Source organism: Haliotis rubra, unplaced genomic scaffold (genome assembly GCF_003918875.1).
Source record: "Haliotis rubra isolate DU_JTF1 unplaced genomic scaffold, ASM391887v1 Scf777, whole genome shotgun sequence".
Lineage (NCBI taxonomy): Eukaryota > Metazoa > Mollusca > Gastropoda > Lepetellida > Haliotidae > Haliotis > Haliotis rubra.
In genome coordinates, this window is record NW_025767498.1 from 227430 (window position 1) to 248542 (window position 21113).

General features: G+C 38.7%; 1 protein-coding gene across 1 annotated transcript in view; it reads left to right on the plus strand.

Annotated features, from left to right (window-relative positions):
• The window catches only part of LOC124260804, a 54547-nt gene extending 35624 nt beyond the window's left edge, over positions 1 to 18923 (plus strand). The window contains exons 3-11 of the mRNA XM_046695119.1: positions 4297 to 4405; positions 9049 to 9209; positions 9902 to 9980; positions 11644 to 11720; positions 13749 to 13912; positions 14059 to 14146; positions 14686 to 14811; positions 15078 to 15236; positions 15680 to 18923. Of these exons, the coding sequence (XP_046551075.1) occupies positions 4297 to 4405; positions 9049 to 9209; positions 9902 to 9980; positions 11644 to 11720; positions 13749 to 13912; positions 14059 to 14146; positions 14686 to 14811; positions 15078 to 15236; positions 15680 to 16005 (1289 nt within the window). The 3' untranslated portion in view covers positions 16006 to 18923. The remainder of the gene's footprint in view (positions 1 to 4296; positions 4406 to 9048; positions 9210 to 9901; positions 9981 to 11643; positions 11721 to 13748; positions 13913 to 14058; positions 14147 to 14685; positions 14812 to 15077; positions 15237 to 15679) is intronic.
• The last annotated feature ends 2190 nt before the right edge of the window (positions 18924 to 21113 follow it).

Below are 21113 nucleotides of genomic sequence, written 5' to 3' on the forward strand. Positions count from 1 at the left end.
GAGCAGGTACTGAAACTTACATAGGTGGTGGGGTTAGGTTGACTTTTACTACAGGCTAGTCACATGAAATGTCTTCTATAAACATTAGGAAATATTCAAGTGATCATTTGTCACGTCTTGATATATGCACAGGTTTGCCCTTGATTCACACTATCTAGACAGGGAGTTAAAGGAACAAAAGGTGGAAGCTTCCTGTTTCATTCACTCTGCAGCTGCGCCGGTAGCTCACAGTCCAATAAATCATTCATCGTTTCCGTAATGAACTGACGTATCTTAGTCAATGTCAGACAGTTCAATAACTGCTGTTGATACTTGACCTCTTGTGAAGCTCTGCACCTTTCTTGGATGTAAGTAATTATTTCTGTAGTGTAAGCATCCATATGAATACCAAAGATGATGTATTCACATTCAGTAAGAAAAACCGCAACGTCTTTCCGTGGCTCAGCTGTGGTTTGATTGGTTCCCACAGTACGTTTTACCAACAGTTTTAACTTGTATCTTTATGTATCATTACCCGTTAGACGAATTCGACAGTGGAAGTGTTGAAACTAACGTGAACGTTTGAAGTGATGACTCAACACCCTTACTTAATTATGTATATTTAAACTTGTTTACGAACAATGCGTTATCAAGGCTGGGAAAGAAAGGAATCCCTTGCGGGCACCTACAAGGAATATTATCCGTTAGTTCCCAACGCATTTATGGCTCAAGTGTTTGGTTAATTCACCACAAGTTATATGATTCCATCATTGGTGCATTTGGCATTCACATCCGTTTTAAAGACGGTTGGCATGGCAACCATATTATAAATACTACTTTCTATGTCAGTCATAAATGTAAATAAGCACGGGATACTCTGTCACGAGCCTTTTCTTTCACATACTCCTGTTTTGCGCCCGCATTGGGATTAGAACACTGTCCTAAAATAGCAATAGTCGACAATCCAGTGATTGGAATGAGATACGATGACAGAGCATATGTTTATGAATCCTTATCAAAAAGTGCTGATATCAGGTGTTATCATTTTCGTTTAGGAATCATAGTACTTAATATGTCGAAGGTCCTAGGGTTTGCCACGTGGTCGCCGTATGAGCTCATGTATGAATGCTCATGATATGATAACCAGGGACAGGGATGTTTATGTCACATGGGTTTGTTGTGAATCCATTACTGTTTTCATTCATGTGATGCATTGTTGACTGCCCAACACACACGCTACTACAAAGTACATTTGCCATATTCCTGCCGAGTGAGATTGCAACGTTTTGGCTCAAATTGACTGCATACAGATTCAGTCATAGATCGTGCTTCAATATGTGTCAATTAGATCAATCGTTTACAGAAATATATATCAAATGTATATAACATCAGATATATAAGTCATATGTCTCTTTTTACATTCTGGGTTGGCCACCATTATCTGAATAGCAGAGAAATGGATGAGCAAGATAAAGGTTATACAGTTTGTGTTGAGCATGAGCTAGTCTGTAACTCGTCTAGTGCTGCATGAAGAGTGGGACGAAGCACCATCTGTATACATTAATCATTATCATCAGATATTCTTCATACGAACGGCAATTTGAATACGAGTGTTTTGACACATATTTGTAATCACATGTTACGGATGATACTTTATGATTTGCACTCACTCGGTATACGGATGATACTTTATGCTGTGAGCTACATGGCCGCCATTGATCGCAGTAATGACGCCACACACATCAGTGCCACACCTGGCGCCAGTCCATGCACCCTGTGAGAGCACCGACACGATAACACGAAGAAAGAATTGTCCTTCTTATCAAGTCGTCTTACTACTAATTAATTACTTCGTGTACCGGGGCAGTTTGACTGAAGCAATGTCTTTGAACGTTGATTTGTTTCTTCAAGAGTCGAAGTAGTCCACAGTACTTACTGAGGTATCATGCTGTATGTACATAATATTTTATGGGTTTTTCTTTGCCCTTTGTGGGATAGAGAATGGATGGTAATTAGGGTGTGGTCTCCGTGCGAAAATACTTGAAAAATGACAGAAATGTGTGCTTTTTGTTAATGTCATAAGATACAGTACTCAGTGAAATCTGAGGAGGACTCAGTTTGGATATCAGCATTTGGAGTCTGAAGTCTTTAGCGGTATTGCCATTGTTATTGCCAGGGATGATACAGTCACGAACTAATGTAATTTGATTTTTGTTCAAAGAATTCCGCTAAGGCCTAGTCATTAGTATGAATGTACTACATCTCAAAGTTTGACGAAAAGGCTGACTCTTCACATTCTTGTTCCTCCAAATGATGACACCTGAATTGCAAATGGTTTGTATCTAGGTTTGATATGACCATCATGGTATCCGAGTTGAGAAGGAAAGATGTGGCCATTAGTTAGCCAACTGCATCTCACTGGAGGTGATCAAAACATCCCAATTCCATTTAATGGAGATAATTATGACCTTTATTGAACCAATACACCTCGACCATGCCCCTACAATCTTTCAGAAGACATTAATAATTTTGGTGACATTGTAAGCTAACCATGGTCTCGTCTTAAACCATTCAGTCAGCTTTGTTGAAAATGTAATGAATTTTGATATATGTGCATTAGCAATGGTACCCAACATAGATTGTGTTTTTCACGACATTATAAATTTGGTTCTTGTTTGACCTTTACACTTTGACCTTTAATTCTTTAAGGATGCGTTTCGTCACACCGTAACCTTCATACAGCTGAGTCAGCATAGAATTTGATATGATGTAATATTATCAGTTTTGACCATGCTCTAGAATTATCACTCAAAGCATATTTAGTATGTGTATTTCTCTTTATGATGACATACTGTTTTGTTCAAATCATTGGAGTGTAGTGGTATTTTTGGTCATTTAAATTTATGCAGTAGGCATTAGCATTCTTGCTCGAAACATTGTATATATGGACAAGGGGTTTAAGTGACTGTCTTCGTTTACATTCTGTTTATATTGAAAACAAGTGCTAAAGTCAATATTTTTACAATGATTAGAGAAACCCCAGAAACTAAACCTTCTGCATGCCATGGTCATTTACACATCACTGTACATGGAATTCACTCCACACTGAACTGCTATAAACACGTGTATCGTATGTACCTTATATTTTGAAGTTTGATAATGGTAATGATAATCGTATTGGACTTGCTAGAGACATCAGCAATATTTGTTGCTGGTGGGATTCAAGTCGTGAAGTAGCATGCAGCATGGCTGAAGTACATATCTAATGCATAACGAGAAGTGGGAAAACATATAAATGTAGAAACTGACAGATATTCTTGGGGTCATTTGCCATGTCATGCTGTTTCCTTTGTTGTTCACAGCAAGTTTGTATGTTTCAGGATGCGCCGTGTGCGACACCTTTGTTGTTCACAGCAAGTTTGTATGTTTCAGGATACGCCGTGTGCGACACCTTTGTTGTTCACAGCAAGTTTGTATGTTTCAGGATACGCCGTGTGCGACACCTTTGTTGTTCACAGCAAGTTTGTATGTTTCAGGATACGCTGTGTGCGACACCTTTGTTGTTCACAGCAAGTTTGTATGTTTCAGGATACGCTGTGTGCGACACCTTTGTTGTTCACAGCAAGTTTGTATGTTTCAGGATACGCTGTGTGCGACACCTTTGTTGTTCACAGCAAGTTTGTATGTTTCAGGATACGCCGTGTGCGACACCTTTGTTGTTCACAGCAAGTTTGTATGTTTCAGGATACGCTGTGTGCGACACCTTTGTTGTTCACAGCAAGTTTGTATGTTTCAGGATACGCTGTGTGCGACACCTTTGTTGTTCACAGCAAGTTTGTATGTTTCAGGATACGCTGTGTGCGACACCTTTGTTGTTCACAGCAAGTTTGTATGTTTCAGGATACGCCGTGTGTGCGACACCTTTGTTGTTCACAGCAAGTTTGTATGTTTCAGGATACGCTGTGTGCGACACCTTTGTTGTTCACAGCAAGTTTGTATGTTTCAGGATACGCTGTGTGCGACACCTTTGTTGTTCACAGCAAGTTTGTATGTTTCAGGATACGCTGTGTGCGACACCTTTGTTGTTCACAGCAAGTTTGTATGTTTCAGGATACGCTGTGTGCGACACCTTTGTTGTTCACAGCAAGTTTGTATGTTTCAGGATACGCTGTGTGCAACACCTTTGTCGTTCACAGCAAGTTTGTATGTTTCAGGATACGCCGTGTGCGACACCTTTGTTGTTCACAGCAAGTTTGTATGTTTCAGGATACGCCGCTTGCAACACCTTTGTCGTTCACATGTGTTTGTATGTTTCAGGACACGCACTCTCCAGCTGCCCGAATGAAGGAGAGTACTCATGCAAACAATGCGGACCTCGGTTCTTCCAACCTAATGAAAACCGATTAGGCGATAAGTGTCGATGGAGGTATGTTTCATCTACTTGCTTTTCTTCCTTTTAAAAACAATACTAGATACTTTCCAATCGCCTTGGGGTTTCCTCGTATTCAGCCCTCGGCTTCAGGTACTGCATATTCACTTGCATGATCCCAACAGCAACCGTGTCACAACATATTATTTCTCTCAAACCAGTTAACCCACAGTCAGTATTCAGCAGTTAGAGGAAGCAACTTTGCCAGACGTCGCCTTCCCAAACGGGATTACCCGTTCGTAAGTGTGTGAATGAGTTGGATTTTAACTTCCAGATATGATAGAGCGTGTCAGCATAAGGCTGGAGAAAAGGCTGAACAAATACGCATCACGATGTATATTCAAATTGTATTCCAGGTGTGACCTTAAGGAACTGTTTATGTCACTTACAATTCAACATTATTTCGAACATCGGGGCTTCCTCCCACCCAAGGCCTACCCCCGGAACACACTATACTTCATCCGTTGTCTTATGTCATCTACTCAACTCAAGTCTGCCTGAAGCTGTGAAACGTCGGTTTATATAAGTTTCATTACTGGTACTCGAAGTAAGAAGAGAGGGATTTAATCGCAACATGTAGCCAATCCCTTCTAAACAGTTATAAATCGGTCTCTCGATGAAGCTCAGGCATCGAGCAGGACAACAAACTTAACATTGGTATGCCCAACCACGCTGTAGTACTTCTCTAGGCAAATCTCGTTACAAACACCTAGGCTTCGTCTCTCCTGCACTACGGCCGGATATTCTATTGATCACGGAGCATGAAATCATCCGTCGTTTCTCTATAATTTCCTTCCACTTGGAATTAAGCACATCCTGTCGCAAATACGCGCCGGTTCCCTCGGGGAAAGTATGCACAAGAATAGGACGATACATGCTATCCAAGTTCAGAAGGCCCTTCACAGAATTGATTTCATTACTTTAAGCTTGTCCGTACCATTTTAGTTTCTTTGAAAGCTACCGGCGACCACCGACTCCATGTGGTCAATACTCCAGCTGTGATGCCTTTCTGTCGGTTTTGCATACATGGTTCTGCAGTAACGATCGCCGTGAACATTGACTGTTATCAACATATAAGATGTGGATATTTCGACTGATGTGGCTCTTCTCCAGAAGTGAATTGAATTAGTGACGTTTAATTACCATCAACATTAACGGTTATCCTCTTTGGTAGAAGTACACCCACAAAGTAGGAAGGAGCTAGACACATAAAGTAACGCCTAGGTTTGTGGTGCACCTCCAGGAATATAAATACATGATGTATTGGATGGGGGCTCCTGGACATTTACGTGACGTGTTATATTGCGCATTTACTGTAACGGCACATTGACATAGTTAATATATACTCATATACTCATGCCAATAATGGTTGTCACCCCACTCCCCACCCCAACCCGCCACACATCTCACCCCACACCCCCTCTCCAATTAAAAAAATTGAAGGGGGTTACAACCATTTTTGGCATGAGTATATATGGGTGACTACGTGACTGTAACTATTCTGACAGGGTCTTTTCTGTAACCGAATATATACTGAGAGTAACAAATAAAGGATCACAGGTTAAAATCAAGCGTTCCTTTATTACTTTCCAGTTTTCATCACCACAACGCTATTCAAAGCTGGTGATGAAAACGGGAAAATATTAAAGCAACGCTTGACTTTTTCTGTGATCCTTTATTTGTTTCTCTCAGTATATATGTTGTATTTAAAGCACGAACTGAAATCGCAGTTTAAAGCAGACAGAATAGTGGTATTCGACCAATGATGACACTTGAATTCGTTGAAAGGTTCCGAACGTCTCATTTGAACATTGAGAAGGACATTTCAAGTAATTAATCGGTCATCATCTTGACAACTGCTGTTAAATGTGGCACATTTGGTAGTCAGCAGACTTTGGGGTCAACAATCCATAGTTTGACTTCTGTACAAAGATTTAACTGAAAGCTGAAACACTTCATCGCCAATATCCAGCCAAGCTGTAATGTAATGCTGTTTAGTAAATATGTCTAGTTGAACGTGTGACCCCATTCATGGTCAATTATTGCGATATTTTAAATTGTGACACTTGCGTGACCTTTGGTAGTTTTGTACAAGCTGCGTGATCTGAGATCTTACACATGTTGTGTTGGAAAAGCTGTTTATGGCTGTTTTCATCTCAAGGTGAAAATACACTTCTATTTAATCTAAATGCAGTTTTGACTGTAAACATGTTGAGAAGACCGTGAATCTAAACTCAATAGGTACATAAATCTGTAGGTTGAATGTTTGCTGTGTGTAAATCTACCTGTTGTACACAGCGACGCTATCATTCACGTTTCAATTCATTCTTACAGATTCAGATAGAGTTGTGGAAATTGAGGTATTGCTTCACATTTGTTGGTACTTTTTATATTGCAAAGCTTAGAGAAACGAAGTTAACATTTTAAAGGTCAGCAGCAGAACCGAGATGTCTGCCCGTGTTACAGCTCGTTTGAAAGCGCATGAGCTATGTCGTCGACACTTCCTTAGGTTGTCCTCTTCAACCATGTCAGCTAAACAATTGTTTTCGCTTTTAAGTAGGGTTCTGAAAATGTGAATTTTGCCGAAACTTTTGATTTCAAGATACCTTATATATTATCCCGAAATTATGTTATGAAATTGTTGTTTTGGGGTATTTAATGTGTTTAACAGATTTCACAGTTTTGTTAGCATTTTCTATATATTTTCTATATATAAAACAATACTAATTTACATGAATATTCGATTGGGATATGGAAGTTTTTAGATCCCAGGAAGCAAGATAAATGGACGTCAACAAACCACAATTCTTCCCCTGCAACCAGTGATTGATACAAATCTTGTAATGTTTCCTTATGTCAAATATCAGAGATCGCAGCTGGCCAATGATAAAACCATGTTGTTATACCAATTACTTGTTCCACACAAAATGTCATAAGAATTTATGCAAAACCTGGATGACATTCATCTTATTGCTGGTTTACGATCGAATTCTGTAAGCAGCTGGTCCAAGGGGAGATGGAACGAAAAGTGAAAAACGGATAACTCGGTCTGAGTGAGTTGGATTATACGCCGCACTAAGCAGTATGGCTCGTCAGCTGAAGGAAAGCCCGGAGTAAAGCAGGCCTTAGACATTACCACCTTGGTGAAACCTACGGACATATGGCATGACATAACCTGTCTGCATATAGGGCATAAACATTTCAGTGTGATCGATAAGTGAATTACACCCTCACATACAGTTTGCCTACCTTCGGAATCAAACTGAAACTAGCTTTGAATGAGACGATGTGCTGAGTTTCAGATAGTTCTACTTAAATAAATTATAATTAATTAACTGGGGGGCATTTTTACGTTTCTATATGTCTCATCTATGAAATGAATGTTTCCTTAAGTGGTTGGTAGCTTGTAGAAACCAAACAGATTTCTCATTCTACATATTGAATAATCTGAATGTAACCGTACAATGGTACGTTGTGATCCCACACTTGGGATTGGACACTTTTAAGAGTAGCTCAGCGAGTGTGGTGCTATTTTCCTCCTTGTGTGTCCTCGGTGCCATTGTGTAATACTGATGTATATCAGCTACGCCTTGAATCTGCAAAATGTGTCAAGCGTTCTTACCAGACATAATCCATACTTTGTTATAAAGTTATAGCATGGGCCTGGCCTAACTCATATACATATTATATCTTCATTATTCTTTCGCGATGCAGTGTACAAAATATAATTTAAAGTAATCACTAATAATCTATCTCAGAAGGAATGTCAGTGAACATCGATATTCACCCCTCCCCCTCCTCGACAGCCCCGTTCTGAAATGATGTATGTTTTTCAGTATTGATTTCCCCTACCGGTAGCCTAAGACAAGAAGGCTTGCTCTATCATTGATTTCCCGTTCAGATAGAAACCATGCATTCCTTGGCGCGGATCTGTGTCAACATTCCTTTCAAGCGTCAACATTTTCCAAATCACAGGAGTTCATTATAGGGTGACCGTTCACAATACATTCTCTAAGGCTTACGCCTGGTCTGTCTAAGGGGCGATATTCGATAGTCCCATGGTGTGTACGAAGTCGCAAGAAGATGTGGTGCTGTCATTACTGAGACTCACTAATAGTGAGCCACCCTGGAGCCTGGTGCACAAGGGGAGACACATAGTATTTTTATCACTCTTATCACAACAACATGACTCAGACAAAAGAATAGGCCGCACATAAATCTGTTAAAACACAGAGGGATTAATATCCGCCACGGTTCTCGACAATATTAGGCGTGATTGGGGTCAAGTCAGGGATGAACGTATATGTTTTAGTTTGAATGACAATGAATATTTGATAAATAGGAATTCAACGCCGCTGTAGTGTTTCAATCATACCATGATGTATCTATACGAGAAAGGTTCATACTATGAGTGAGGCAAGTCTCATATTAACCACTTTTATGAGACACGCAAAACAGGCATGGTGCTAGGAAACTAAACATCTTGTTCCAGACACATGATCCACTCGATTAAACTTTATCTGTTCCTAAAACTTCGAACGGAACCGAGAGAACAGGTCCTCATTGGATAATTAATGACTTGTGTGTGAATGTTTATCCGTTTTGAGAAAACATATTTTCATTTCTCTCAATTGTTTCAGGAAACGGTGTGATAAGCCTTTCATGAAGTACAAAGACTTTGGCAGCACAATCAAAGATGCCATATGTGAGTGTAACCCCGGCTACCATTTTGAGAACGAGGACCAGAGAGCCTGCGTCCCAAACCGAGACTGCGACAAGGGTTTTGGTCAAGGTGAATATGGTGAGTAAGTAGGACTTATGGTCTGAGATGATATGATATATGACATGACCTTTTCCAGTAGAGGGGAAGTCAACAACCCACCACGGCTTAGGCTGGAAAAATACATTCCTATGAATAAGATAAACAATATGTAAGACCAGGAGCTGGAATTTTGAGATTATCCCTTGTCAAACGTCTCTCATAGAGGTATGAGATTTAAGAGCTGGTTAAGAGCAAATCTGTAAATTGTAAGTCTGTTAAACTAATAAAAGTCATTGATTGGATTATATACAACATGTTGCAAGGAGAAATGATGGGTAATCCATATTTACAAAATTGAAACATGATGACTTGCCTTCGCTAACACCAGAGGTGTCTGGTTTATTTGGTTACGTAGAATGTAGAATTGTAGTTTAAAGTTCTCGGAAATATGTTTGTCTGGGAGAACGTTTTCCAATGGGCGTGATTCTCTATCGATGTGCAAATGCGGAGAGAGCTTGTTATTTTGTTCCAAGCTGTATCTCCAGGTTGGATTGCTAATTGAGATATCGAATTATTTCATGTAATCTCATTACAAGTTTCAATTAATAGGTACCGTTATTTTCATGTAATAGGAACCGTCATTTTCTTGTAATAGGTACCGTTATCTTCATGTCATAGGTACCAATATTTTCACGCAATAGGTACCGTTATGTCTTGTCTTTGTGTTGCAGGTGTATGTGAAAACTGTATTGAGAAGATGATGTATTCTGATGTAAAAGATCGGAGACAAAAGTGTAAACCTCTTCGAAAGTGAGTATTTTTTTCGATAATTAATTCAAACCTGCTCTATTTCTATCTGATAAAGGCAGTTGTTCTAGTTAAAATGTCACCTAACAGCAACGGCCAGCTTATTCATCCCTGTCCCTAAACATTGTATCTTCAGACCCCTCTGAACTAAAGAAGCTGATGCATCAATTTTGTCAAGAAGGTTGAATCCGATTTCCAATATAGAAATTATGTAGCCCGCTGTGTTAAAAACCGGAAGGCAAAGAGATGACGGATCCATTTATGTATCATTTTGAGTGTTGTTTTGAATCAGTTTCAAAATATGCTTTTGGTCATTAATGTGAGATTTTCTTGGAAATTCATTGGTGACCATATTCATTTGACTAATGCTGCAGATGCTAACTGTAACTCCAGCTTGTTATATGTTTACACATGTATACATAATAGTGGATATATGTATCACGATGCATTTGTATGCTATGGCGGGATTCATTTATCTGTAAGGTTAGTGTTCAGCATTGCCAATGTTGTAACTATCTGAACATATTTAGCTTAGATATTTTTGTCGAAAGTAAGCACACATGGCATTATTCCCATATAATATTGTTTCTTTGTTTACATTATTCCTACTAATTATTTATGACATATCTCGCATACAAGATTTACAACAAAGGGTAAAAAGTCCTTACTTTGCAATAATGAATAAGGGAAATATAGGGAAATATCCTAATAACACCGAACGGGGATCTTCCACTAATTTACAACCCACTTTTAAATGGCATTAAGTTACGAAACATTATAAATCTTTCGGTTGTAACTCAGATAGATTTGCATCATCAACAACAATATGCATTGAACACCTCTCGATTAATAACAAAGTCGTCTATATGCTGTATGTGTGGGGTATCATTACATGTTGCAATGGCGTATGCTAGGCCTGACTTAGACATACTTACAGGAAATGTATGTCACTTTAAAACTTTCTGTTTGGATTTGGATCATGGGAGCATTTCTTGAGCAAGGTAAATTCCACTGCATTGGTGAATGGATTGGCTGTTACCTTTTCAACCATTAGTAAGTTACTGAAAGAAGCAATATCGGCATATATCTGTATTATATTTCCTTCATATTCATATTTATGCAACACCATTAGGCTAGCGGGTTGATACTACTGATAGGAGTGAGTAATTCGGCTGTTTGATGTGCACATGTTTCTTAAAATCTAATATTGTACTAAACAATGGGTTCCCAAATACTTTTGACTTTTCAACTTTAATGCTTTAATGTGGGCTTGTGATGTTGTATGTCAATCTGTAGACACAATTACATCATGTTCAATTTATTAGATGAGAGGAAAATTTATTACATTGGTTGTTTATTAATCATATGAAATAGGCGATGATCAATAGCAGACGCAGTGTAGGCGAAGAGTACCTTGGGCACACGAGGGAGAAGAGTATACCTATGAATCCTGAGTTAGCGGCTTTTTGATAGTTGTCTTTTGTATTTACCTCTGCTGTATTATTTGAACTCTGTAATCATTACGTGTTTATTTAAGATCTTATAATTGGATTGTAGGGAGGGAGAAATGGGATATTGATTGGTTCTGGTGTAATGCGATTGGAAGGATAGGGTGCTAATGGTCTGAGGACGCGTTTTCCAATTTCTTTTTTTCCTCATATTTCAGCTGCGAGAAGGAAAGTCGATGCACGAAAAAGAAAAGCAATGGCACCTTTGACAATGAATGTGGACCTGTAGTTAGAGGTAAGGTATCGGGTCCACGGACTATCAGGGGTAGTAGAGGTCCAGGCTTTGTGTAGCTTGGGCAATGGATATACGTTAATGTGCACCTTGTGCAACTCAAAAGATTTAAGGACATACGGTAGCCCTCGAATGTGAGGCATCATTATTTATACTTACCTTTCAGCTGTATCTGTTCGTTCATAATGTTTATTTAGTAGAGCGTTCACAACCATCTTTTGAGATCATGATTTACAAGTAGAATTTATATTGTACCACTGACAAATCTAGACGCTACTGACGGTATGAAATGACGGTTTTGTTACATAATGCTCCAGATCCTAACGGTATCTGGATCCGGTGCTTCTGAGATTTGATCGTTAATCCAAATATTGGTTCATCACCAAATATCCCTACAACAACGATATATATTGAAAATATCCTTGTTCAACAACTAATCGCTGCAGTCATAAATGTTCCTTGATTGCCTATCTGAGTGCCTCGTTCAAAATCGTCTGTCAAATCAATCGACCTCTGTCTGAATGTCGACCCGAGGGGCAGGCATATCCCTGTTCTTCCCGTTGTCTATGATTGTGTTGGAACGGTAGATGCTAAGATCTCCCTTCTGACTGATCGCTCTTCACTAATTGTTTGAGGCGTTTTGTACTTCTTAGAAGGTGTGGAACGGACGGGAGGAGGTCTGTATGTGTGACTGAACAATGCTTCCCTTCTGTCAGCATATTTGTACTTCCTTGCCATCTCTTCTCCAAGATCGAGAAGGTGTTCGTGATAGCCCCGTCCGGGAACATCAGGGAACATACTTACTTCAAGCCCCAGTGAACAATGTAGATCTGCTGTGCACTTATATATTTGATACATGTGAAGGACTGGGACCAGAAACCTCAGAATTTGAACGACTACTTTACCATTTGGCTTTCGCGGTTAAAGTGCAACCTCATTCGGAAATGTCAACTGGTAAACTGTATGTGTTGAATAAAGAGATGATGTTGGCAACATAGAATGCGATTTGTTTAGCGAGTCCCGGTTTTGTGTGATGCCCAAGGAGGATACACTTTGGGTAGATCACAGAAAATAGTCAATAAACCTTGCATTAATCAACAAAGGTACGAATTAAAGAATTTGTACGAGAGATATGATTATTTCCGAATTTTAGGGTGTGATGTAAAATGTCTAAGTCTTACGTGCCATAAAGAAAATGTTTGAACCCACAAGGATTAAAACATGTTTATACATCTACACGTATCTGTCAATGCTGAAAAGAAGAATAGACTTGCCATGATTTCTACGTAGCACAGGAATAGTGAATCGTCTTTCATCTGACTATTTACAATAGATCAACTTTATTTAACTTTATTATCTAACATTATTTCCACGACAAACTGCATATTGACCAATGGTTCACGAACACGATGTAAAGAAGTATAGAGAGTTTACTGTCAGTGACAGGAATTTTTTTTTTTTCAAACTGTTAATTATTAGACAACATGAATATGAATCAATACCTGCTCTTCAATGTGTTCTCACGTATCAGTTGAGGCCGCATGATCTGAAAGGCACCTACAGCTGCTGGCCTTAAATGTCCACTTGTAAATGAAGTTGTCCAGTTGTAACTTTGAAATTAGAACCATTTGTAAAGTTAACTATAATTCGTCTGTTACTCCTTCAGATCTGTCACCTTGACAAGTAAAGAATATTTTGTACACTTGTTGTAGGCTACTTTCATATAAAATTTACGAGTGGTTTCAAAAAAGTAATAGATCACTTAGAGTTGGCAGTTAAATTATTAACAAAGTCCAGACACGACACCTCACAATTCAAAATCTACTTTCTTGGGCGGATGTCCCCAGCCGGGTGCGTAATCCACCAGTCACGTGACAAGAAATCGTCGTGTATGTAAGTTGCAACTTCTGGAGCCATCAGTGGAAGGTGATTGTTATTATATTGTCTCAGTTGTTGTGTTATTATATTGTCTCTGTCGTTTTGTTATTATATTGTCTCTGTTGTTGTGTTATTATATTGTCTCTGTTGCAGACATCAACGACTGCAGCAGTATTGTATCTCAAATTGACGGCCCAGACACAAAACTGAAAACAGCAGTCATTATAGGTGGTGTGGCTGGGGCTTTAGTTCTTCTTATCCTCCTAGTACTGCTGCTACTCTGCAAAAAGACGACACCAGAAGAGGACGCAAAGGGTAGCTTCTCTCTCTCACTCTCTCTCTCTCTCATGTCTTCATATCAATAAGTAAATACAGGTATAACTAAATATAAACTCTCCCCTCTCTCTGTGTTTGTGTGGATATGTGTAAACTATTCTCTATGTTACACTATATTTGTTTCCAGGATGTCAATTTAACAGAGGATCAACTCGAAGAACTCAAGAATTTGATCATTCAAAAGTGTGAAAAAGATGATGATCTAAGCAAAAAAGGTATAGTGCTTATAGCCCACTGTATTTAGGATAATTATGACGATAGTGGTGACATCATGATGTGTAGGATTTAGTGGACTCAACATATATGACACCTGATATCTAAAATGTTTACCTATTAATAATGTTCATTGATATTGTAAGCTTGAACTTCGTATTACATCGCTTTACAATTTATCAGACAACATACAACATACATACATGACATAAGAAGTGATTATACATCACTCCCTAAGGTAGATACAGGGATTTATATCTGGTGAGATTGTTTGCGCACACAGGAGTTATTGGTTAGACATGTACTAGGTGTGTCATGCCTTCTGTCGCCGCTGAAGGCTCTGCTCTTCATGATGTTTTCATGTAATTGTAAACATCTGATTATGATATTTTAATTATTGAACAAGACACGTAAGGAAATACAAATTCATTAATATTAGAATTGTTTTTGAAGGTTGTTGTTAACGTGTCTGTTTGCTAACGCCCGGCACGCACATGTTCCCTCCATGATCAGTAACGTGTGATGTACTCTCTTACTTCAGTGTTGGATGAATCATTCAGCCAGATAGAGTCGAGGATTGAACGACAGGCATGGGGCCTGGCACAGGACTTGTTCAGATCACATCACATGCCAGGCAAATACGAATTAGTTGTGGAAACGTATAAAGGTACATTTCATTTACAGGCTATCAAACTGCATATCATTGACTGATAACTACAGATTTGTCCCATCACAATAATTATTAAACATATTACAACAACTTTAATTTACAAGTTTAGATTGGGTGAATCAGACATGGTATAAAGGCTACACCGTAGGCTGAGAAAATCCACAGCCACAGAGGTATAAAGGCTACACCGTAGGCTGGGAACATCCACAGCCACAGACATTGTTGGGAGCAGTAAGTGACATTCTAACTGTTTCTGTTAACAGACAAGACGCCACGAGAGACAATAAAGGGCTATTTGAGCGAATGGAAGTCTTGGAAAGGAGAGAACCATACTGCAGTGACAGAGCTGTTTCAGTGTCTCCGTAACTGTAAACGAGATGACATTGTCTATGAAATATGCAACAGTCTTAGAAACGATGTTGGTGAGTATTATCATGCACGGATATCATGTCGTTGTAGCATGTATCACGCGACGTGGAACATATTTTAATGCAGGGAAGTAACAGAAAAAAAAAACATATTTAAGATATTCCAATCAATCATACTGAAGTCAGTATGTGAGGAACAGAAAGCGCACATATTCATTTTAATTGAAATACCTACCTTGCAACGTGGCTGAAATGTAAAAGTATAAAATACTTACGTGTATGATTGATGTTAAACATGTGGGTATGACGTTATTGTTGTCGTACTCCCTGATGTTAAAAGTTGATGTGATATCAGTGTCATACATTCGCACGTGACTAGTCTTTGTTAGTTTCATGTCTACGTGTACCTTGGGGAAATGTATCAACACAAGTGTTACCCAAATTTCTGTTTCATGTATTTTTTAGCAATCAATGTAACAAGAAACTTTATTTTGCAGGTGACTTGTGTTTTGACGCTGATGGTAATGTGATTGAAAGTCTCACCTATAACAGAGCTCAGAACAACTTCTGCCATGGCATAACTGACGTGTTTCCATGTATTAAAAAGACAGAAAAAACAGATATTGAAAAAGGGGAGAATCTTGAAACAACAAATAAACTGTTAGAAGCCCAGTCCAACATGGACCCTCATACTACTGGCGCCGTGTTTCGGGAGAGAACCTACCCTACTGCTCCTGTGCCCGATGAGACCAATGGTCTCCTCACAGAACCTGAAGTGCATTTCCATCGCCAGTATTCCCAACCTGTGCAGGCTACAACATGATATGCCCAAGAAGTACATCATCTGTCTACAAGCTGTCACTGCATTTCCTTCCGTTCGTTAACATGGATGTGGAAGTTTATTGCAGTCTGGAACCTGTCTGCAATAGTGATTACCATTTGTGTTATTTGCTCACTGGGGAAACGCCCCATGAATTGTTTTATACAGTGTGAATGGTCATTTAATGTGAACAAATCGCATCAGGTGTCTACTTAATACCCACAGACTTCCAACATAGCAGTGTGACGAGATGTAGATTCTATTACAGAGGAATACTTTTAACAGTGCAATAGTTTCACTCTTGATCTAGCTAGTTATGGTGAATGTAAGGCACGGTCATGAACCGATGTACAGACAAGTGTGTTAAACCATGAACAGAACAGTGTTCAAGCGTTCAGTGGTGAAAGAAGTGCCCATCTTCTTATAAGATATCTTTGCGTGCTATACAGCAGAAGACCTCCCCTTCCATCAAGACAGAAAACCAGTCCGGTTGTGATGAATGCTTATTAACAATAGCACTGTGTTCACTGCACCGAGAGGTAGCAGCGGGTCGTCATGGAATACTTGGAAACGTACTAGACGGGATGGTTTGGAAGAAGGAAGAGGCACTAAACTGAAAAAGAAACCTTTAAGATATAATTGCATGTTTTCTTTTATTGCTGGATATACATATTGATATTGGTGTTAATCTTGGTGTTACAAACACAGACTACATACTATTATCGTCAACAATGCACATCCTAGGTTCTGTTTGCTGTTTGGTACTATGGTGACACAATTCCTCTTACAGTAACCGTTCCTCTTCGACACAACAGTCACTGTCAAGATGTCCATTACAATGCATGATGGTCTCACCAGTCAGTAGGACTTCCTTGGGGTCTTGGTAATGTAAGATACCAAAGGAAATCCGATAAGACTTGGGCTCCGGTAGGGCAGACATCGCCCCAAAACAAAGGACAAAGCGCGTACACAACACACAGGCGCTCATAGAATGTATCAATATTGTATATATCTACACGCGCACCTGTACATGTGCTGCTCTGGTAATAATGGTAATGATGGTAATAATGGTAATGATCTGGAGTGGAGATGCATGCACAGGAAGCAGTGATACACATACTCGCTATCTCATCTGAAGACCATCGTGTAATTGAGGAAGTTCATGGAGATGTTGACACTTATGAATAACTGTCAATCTCAACTGCTCGTGTTTTGTGTTCAAACTTCCGACTTTCATTCTGTATTCCATGGTATATGTGTCTATAAAGATTTACATGATACATCTTTTGTCATAACTAACTAAACACAATATTTACTGAATCCCATACAAGAAACATGATTAATATTTTGCTTCGATTGCTAATGTATTCCACAGTGGAACGAACAGTCTTGGACTTATTTCAGTAGGTCTCACTGAGAAATATGTCTGGTTAACGCCGATAAGTATATTCACACAATTCTTATTCTTCAAATATTTCGTTTACTTGTGAAAGGCATCGGGTGACTTTCCTCACTACATGTTGTCGCATGTAGATGAAGATGTCGTTTGCATCACAAATGGTTTAATGTAACACCGTTGAAACACTCAACTATCTGAGTAAATATCATTTAATCAGCCAGGCAACATATATTTCTTCATTCCCTTACAAGGAAAATATCATGTTAATGTATGGAAACATCTACCAACAACACGGTCTTAGGATTATCTGGGCTGCGTGCATTAACGTTGAATGTCCCTTCCGGATAAATCATTTTGGTGCTTTCAACACAAGTTAATGAATCAAAGGAATTCAGATAAAACGTGATTTCTAGTACCTCCCTACTTCTCTGAGAGTATAGACCGATAATCGATCTTCCGTTTGTAATTTGCTCATACCACCTGTTGTATCACATGTTCATGATAATTAACAATGCATTTGAATATTATTGACCGATTTGTTCTTTGGAACTTCGCTATATATCATTTGAATTTTCTGATGCATTATATTAATGTTATTGTCATGTTACATTATTTCTTGCGGTCATAATAATGTTTGTATATGTATGCCAAAACGATGTTTGCCATATTGTTTGAAAAACGTTCGCGTGCCCACATGTTTATGAATTTAAGATTGATACAAGTCATGAAGCATTCATGACCCACCTACATGGTAGATGAAGCCAGTAGTTGATGCATACAATCAGACCGTCTGTGACGTAGCTACATTAAGTTACATGTATTTCATAAATGTTTGGGCATTGAGAATGGGAAGTTTGGTCTCACAGTCGACACATTCCGTAGATTAACAAGACAGTTTTTTACTTCTTCTTTCTGTCAGTAAAGTCCTTTTTATGAAGGACCAAATTCTGTTTGTGAGTTTCTAGATTTTGTCGGGATCTCTGGCGTTTGAACCCGGTTTGTGTAACATTCTCGCATAACTCGACATTTTGTATCCTTACGTAAAGGCGAAATTGAAGTTGATGAATGAATATGTGGCAAATGTTTGTAGTTAAACATGTAAAACTGATGGTCCCTAAATGTTTACATCTGTTCACTGATTCAGCTGTTAGAAAATACGATCTTACAATCAATGGCAGTAAGGAAAAGTAATCAGTTGATTAATAAAAACGCCTTGGTCTGGCAAAGCTAACTGTCGTCATATACTGCAAGTGTTTGCTTAACTATTCAACTTCTTTCTACATAACAGTTTACTTCATTTGTCATATTGGTATGTACATGCCTCACTACCCGCGTTGTTTATTGTGATACCGTAGTTATTACGTCATGTATAGACCAAATACTAGAGGTTCATATCGTGTACCTTCATATACCCTTGTCGGTTTTGTATCATGCCAACAAGCGAATGCCTGTGTTTATGCAGTACGCATTTTACATGCATATTGCAATTTATGCGTATGGAAATAAAGAACTATTTTTCAAAGATATGTGTTGTAGCACAGAACGAGTATCTTCACTGAAATGTCACATGACGAAACAATATGCTTCGACAAATATGTTTCATCTTGTTTCGCGAACAGTGTAGTAAGAAGGTGCAACATGTCGATCACTATCTCAGAAATACGGGACGCTTTGATTTAAATATAGCAAATAATTGTATTGAGCTTCAAGTGGGGAGAACACATACAAATAATCACCTTTACCGATACCTGGGGTTCAGATGACACTCAGATCTAGATCATACTGTTATGATTACAAATTATCATGATTATAGACGATTACACGCAGTGTTTAAATGAACACATAATTGATTATAACTCTCCAACGGTTGAATGAAAACCTTATTGATACATGCAGCAGTCGGGTCAGTACATCCAACGGTTGAATGAAAACCTTATTGATACATGCAGCAGTCGGGTCAGTACATCCAACGGTTGAATGAAAACCTTATTGATACATGCAGCAGTCGGGTCAGTACATCCAACGGTTGAATGAAAACCTTATTGATACATGCAGCAGTTGGGTCAGTACATCCAACGGTTGAATGAAAACCTTATTGATACATGCAGCAGTCGGGTCAGTACATCCAACGGTTGAATGAAAACCTTATTGATACATGCAGCAGTCGGGTCAGTACATCCAACGGTTGAATGAAAACCTTATTGATACATGCAGCAGTCGGGTCAGTACATCCAACGGTTGAATGAAAACCTTATTGATACATGCAGCAGTCGGGTCAGTACATCCAACGGTTGAATGAAAACCTTATTGATACATGCAGCAGTCGGGTCAGTACATCCAACGGTTGAATGAGTATATGTGGTGTTTGAATCAAAACCGTTTGAATTTCTAACATCAAAGCCACATGAACGTGTACGTGCATTGCCTCTGTATCAAGACATCCCGAACATCAAACGATTTCATCAAAATCTGTGCACATGGAACATTTGAATCAAAATCATGTGAAGGCGTATATACAGTGTGTGAATCAAAACCACAGGAATGCCCAAAGTATGACCCTGAACACTCTGAAGTAATTATTACATATCACATTTAAATGATACCCTTATGCATGATTACATGAAACATGTAAACGAGTAATGCAACGTTTGAATGAAAGCCTTTTAAATGTGCATATGCATCACCAGTATAACACAAATCTCATGAACAAGACTTCGGGTTCATGAAGGCGACACAACGTCACAAATGCAAGATACAAAACTGTTTGTTGAAAATGTTCACTACACGAACCGGTAGAAAACCAGACACCTCATAGTTTCAGAACAGCTGTTAACCACAGGCGATGATACCAAATAAATATGTCTCCTCAAAATCTGATTGTTTGCTACGTTCCGCTGCTCAAAAGACCTGACGATATCCCATCAGAGGTCACGTCAAAATGACCATACGCGAACTTTGACTGACCAGTGAAATGACAGGAAGTCAGTATGAGTTAATCATGGCGCAACTCTCTCGAACTATACGGCACTAGTTTCAAAGTGATAACTTCCATTCAATACTACATTTTGCAATATATTTATGGCGGCTTTTGAAGATTGGAATAAAAAAATGTGAAAACTAAACCAAAGGTATTTCTGAAATGTCAAACAGACGTTTGGCAGTAGTTATAACATGGGTTATTGATAGTCACATTTCGAAAGCGACACTCTTATTGGTTTGATGAAAGTCGTTCTGATGTGACCTGTTATGGGACAGCATCTGATCTTAATGTAGCAGAGATTAAAAAAATACAAGAAAAAACAGACTCATTTAAATCGAGAAAACTGTCCAGAATATCTCGCACTGTGACCGATAAGGGTCAAAGGTAAGTACAAACGCCAACAAATGGGAACAAAATATTTGAAAACACAGATTTTAAACCTCTTCGTCAGCATACACCTTTGCTAAAAGGTAATGGTTTAAGTTAAAATGAATATATGTGTATGCATCAAGATACTTAATCTTATTTTTAAAAACTCCTTCAATTTGTTTTCTTTTGTGAAAATCGTCAGTTTGTAAATATGAATAAAAGTGCCAGTCATCTTTATCTAAAACATTTACAAATTCTGTTTTCAAAAGGTTTACACAAATGAGCAATTTAGTACGTTCCTGTTACCTGTTGCCTATTTCTGTACATAAATCTTCTAATCACTTTGCAGTATCAAACATAACG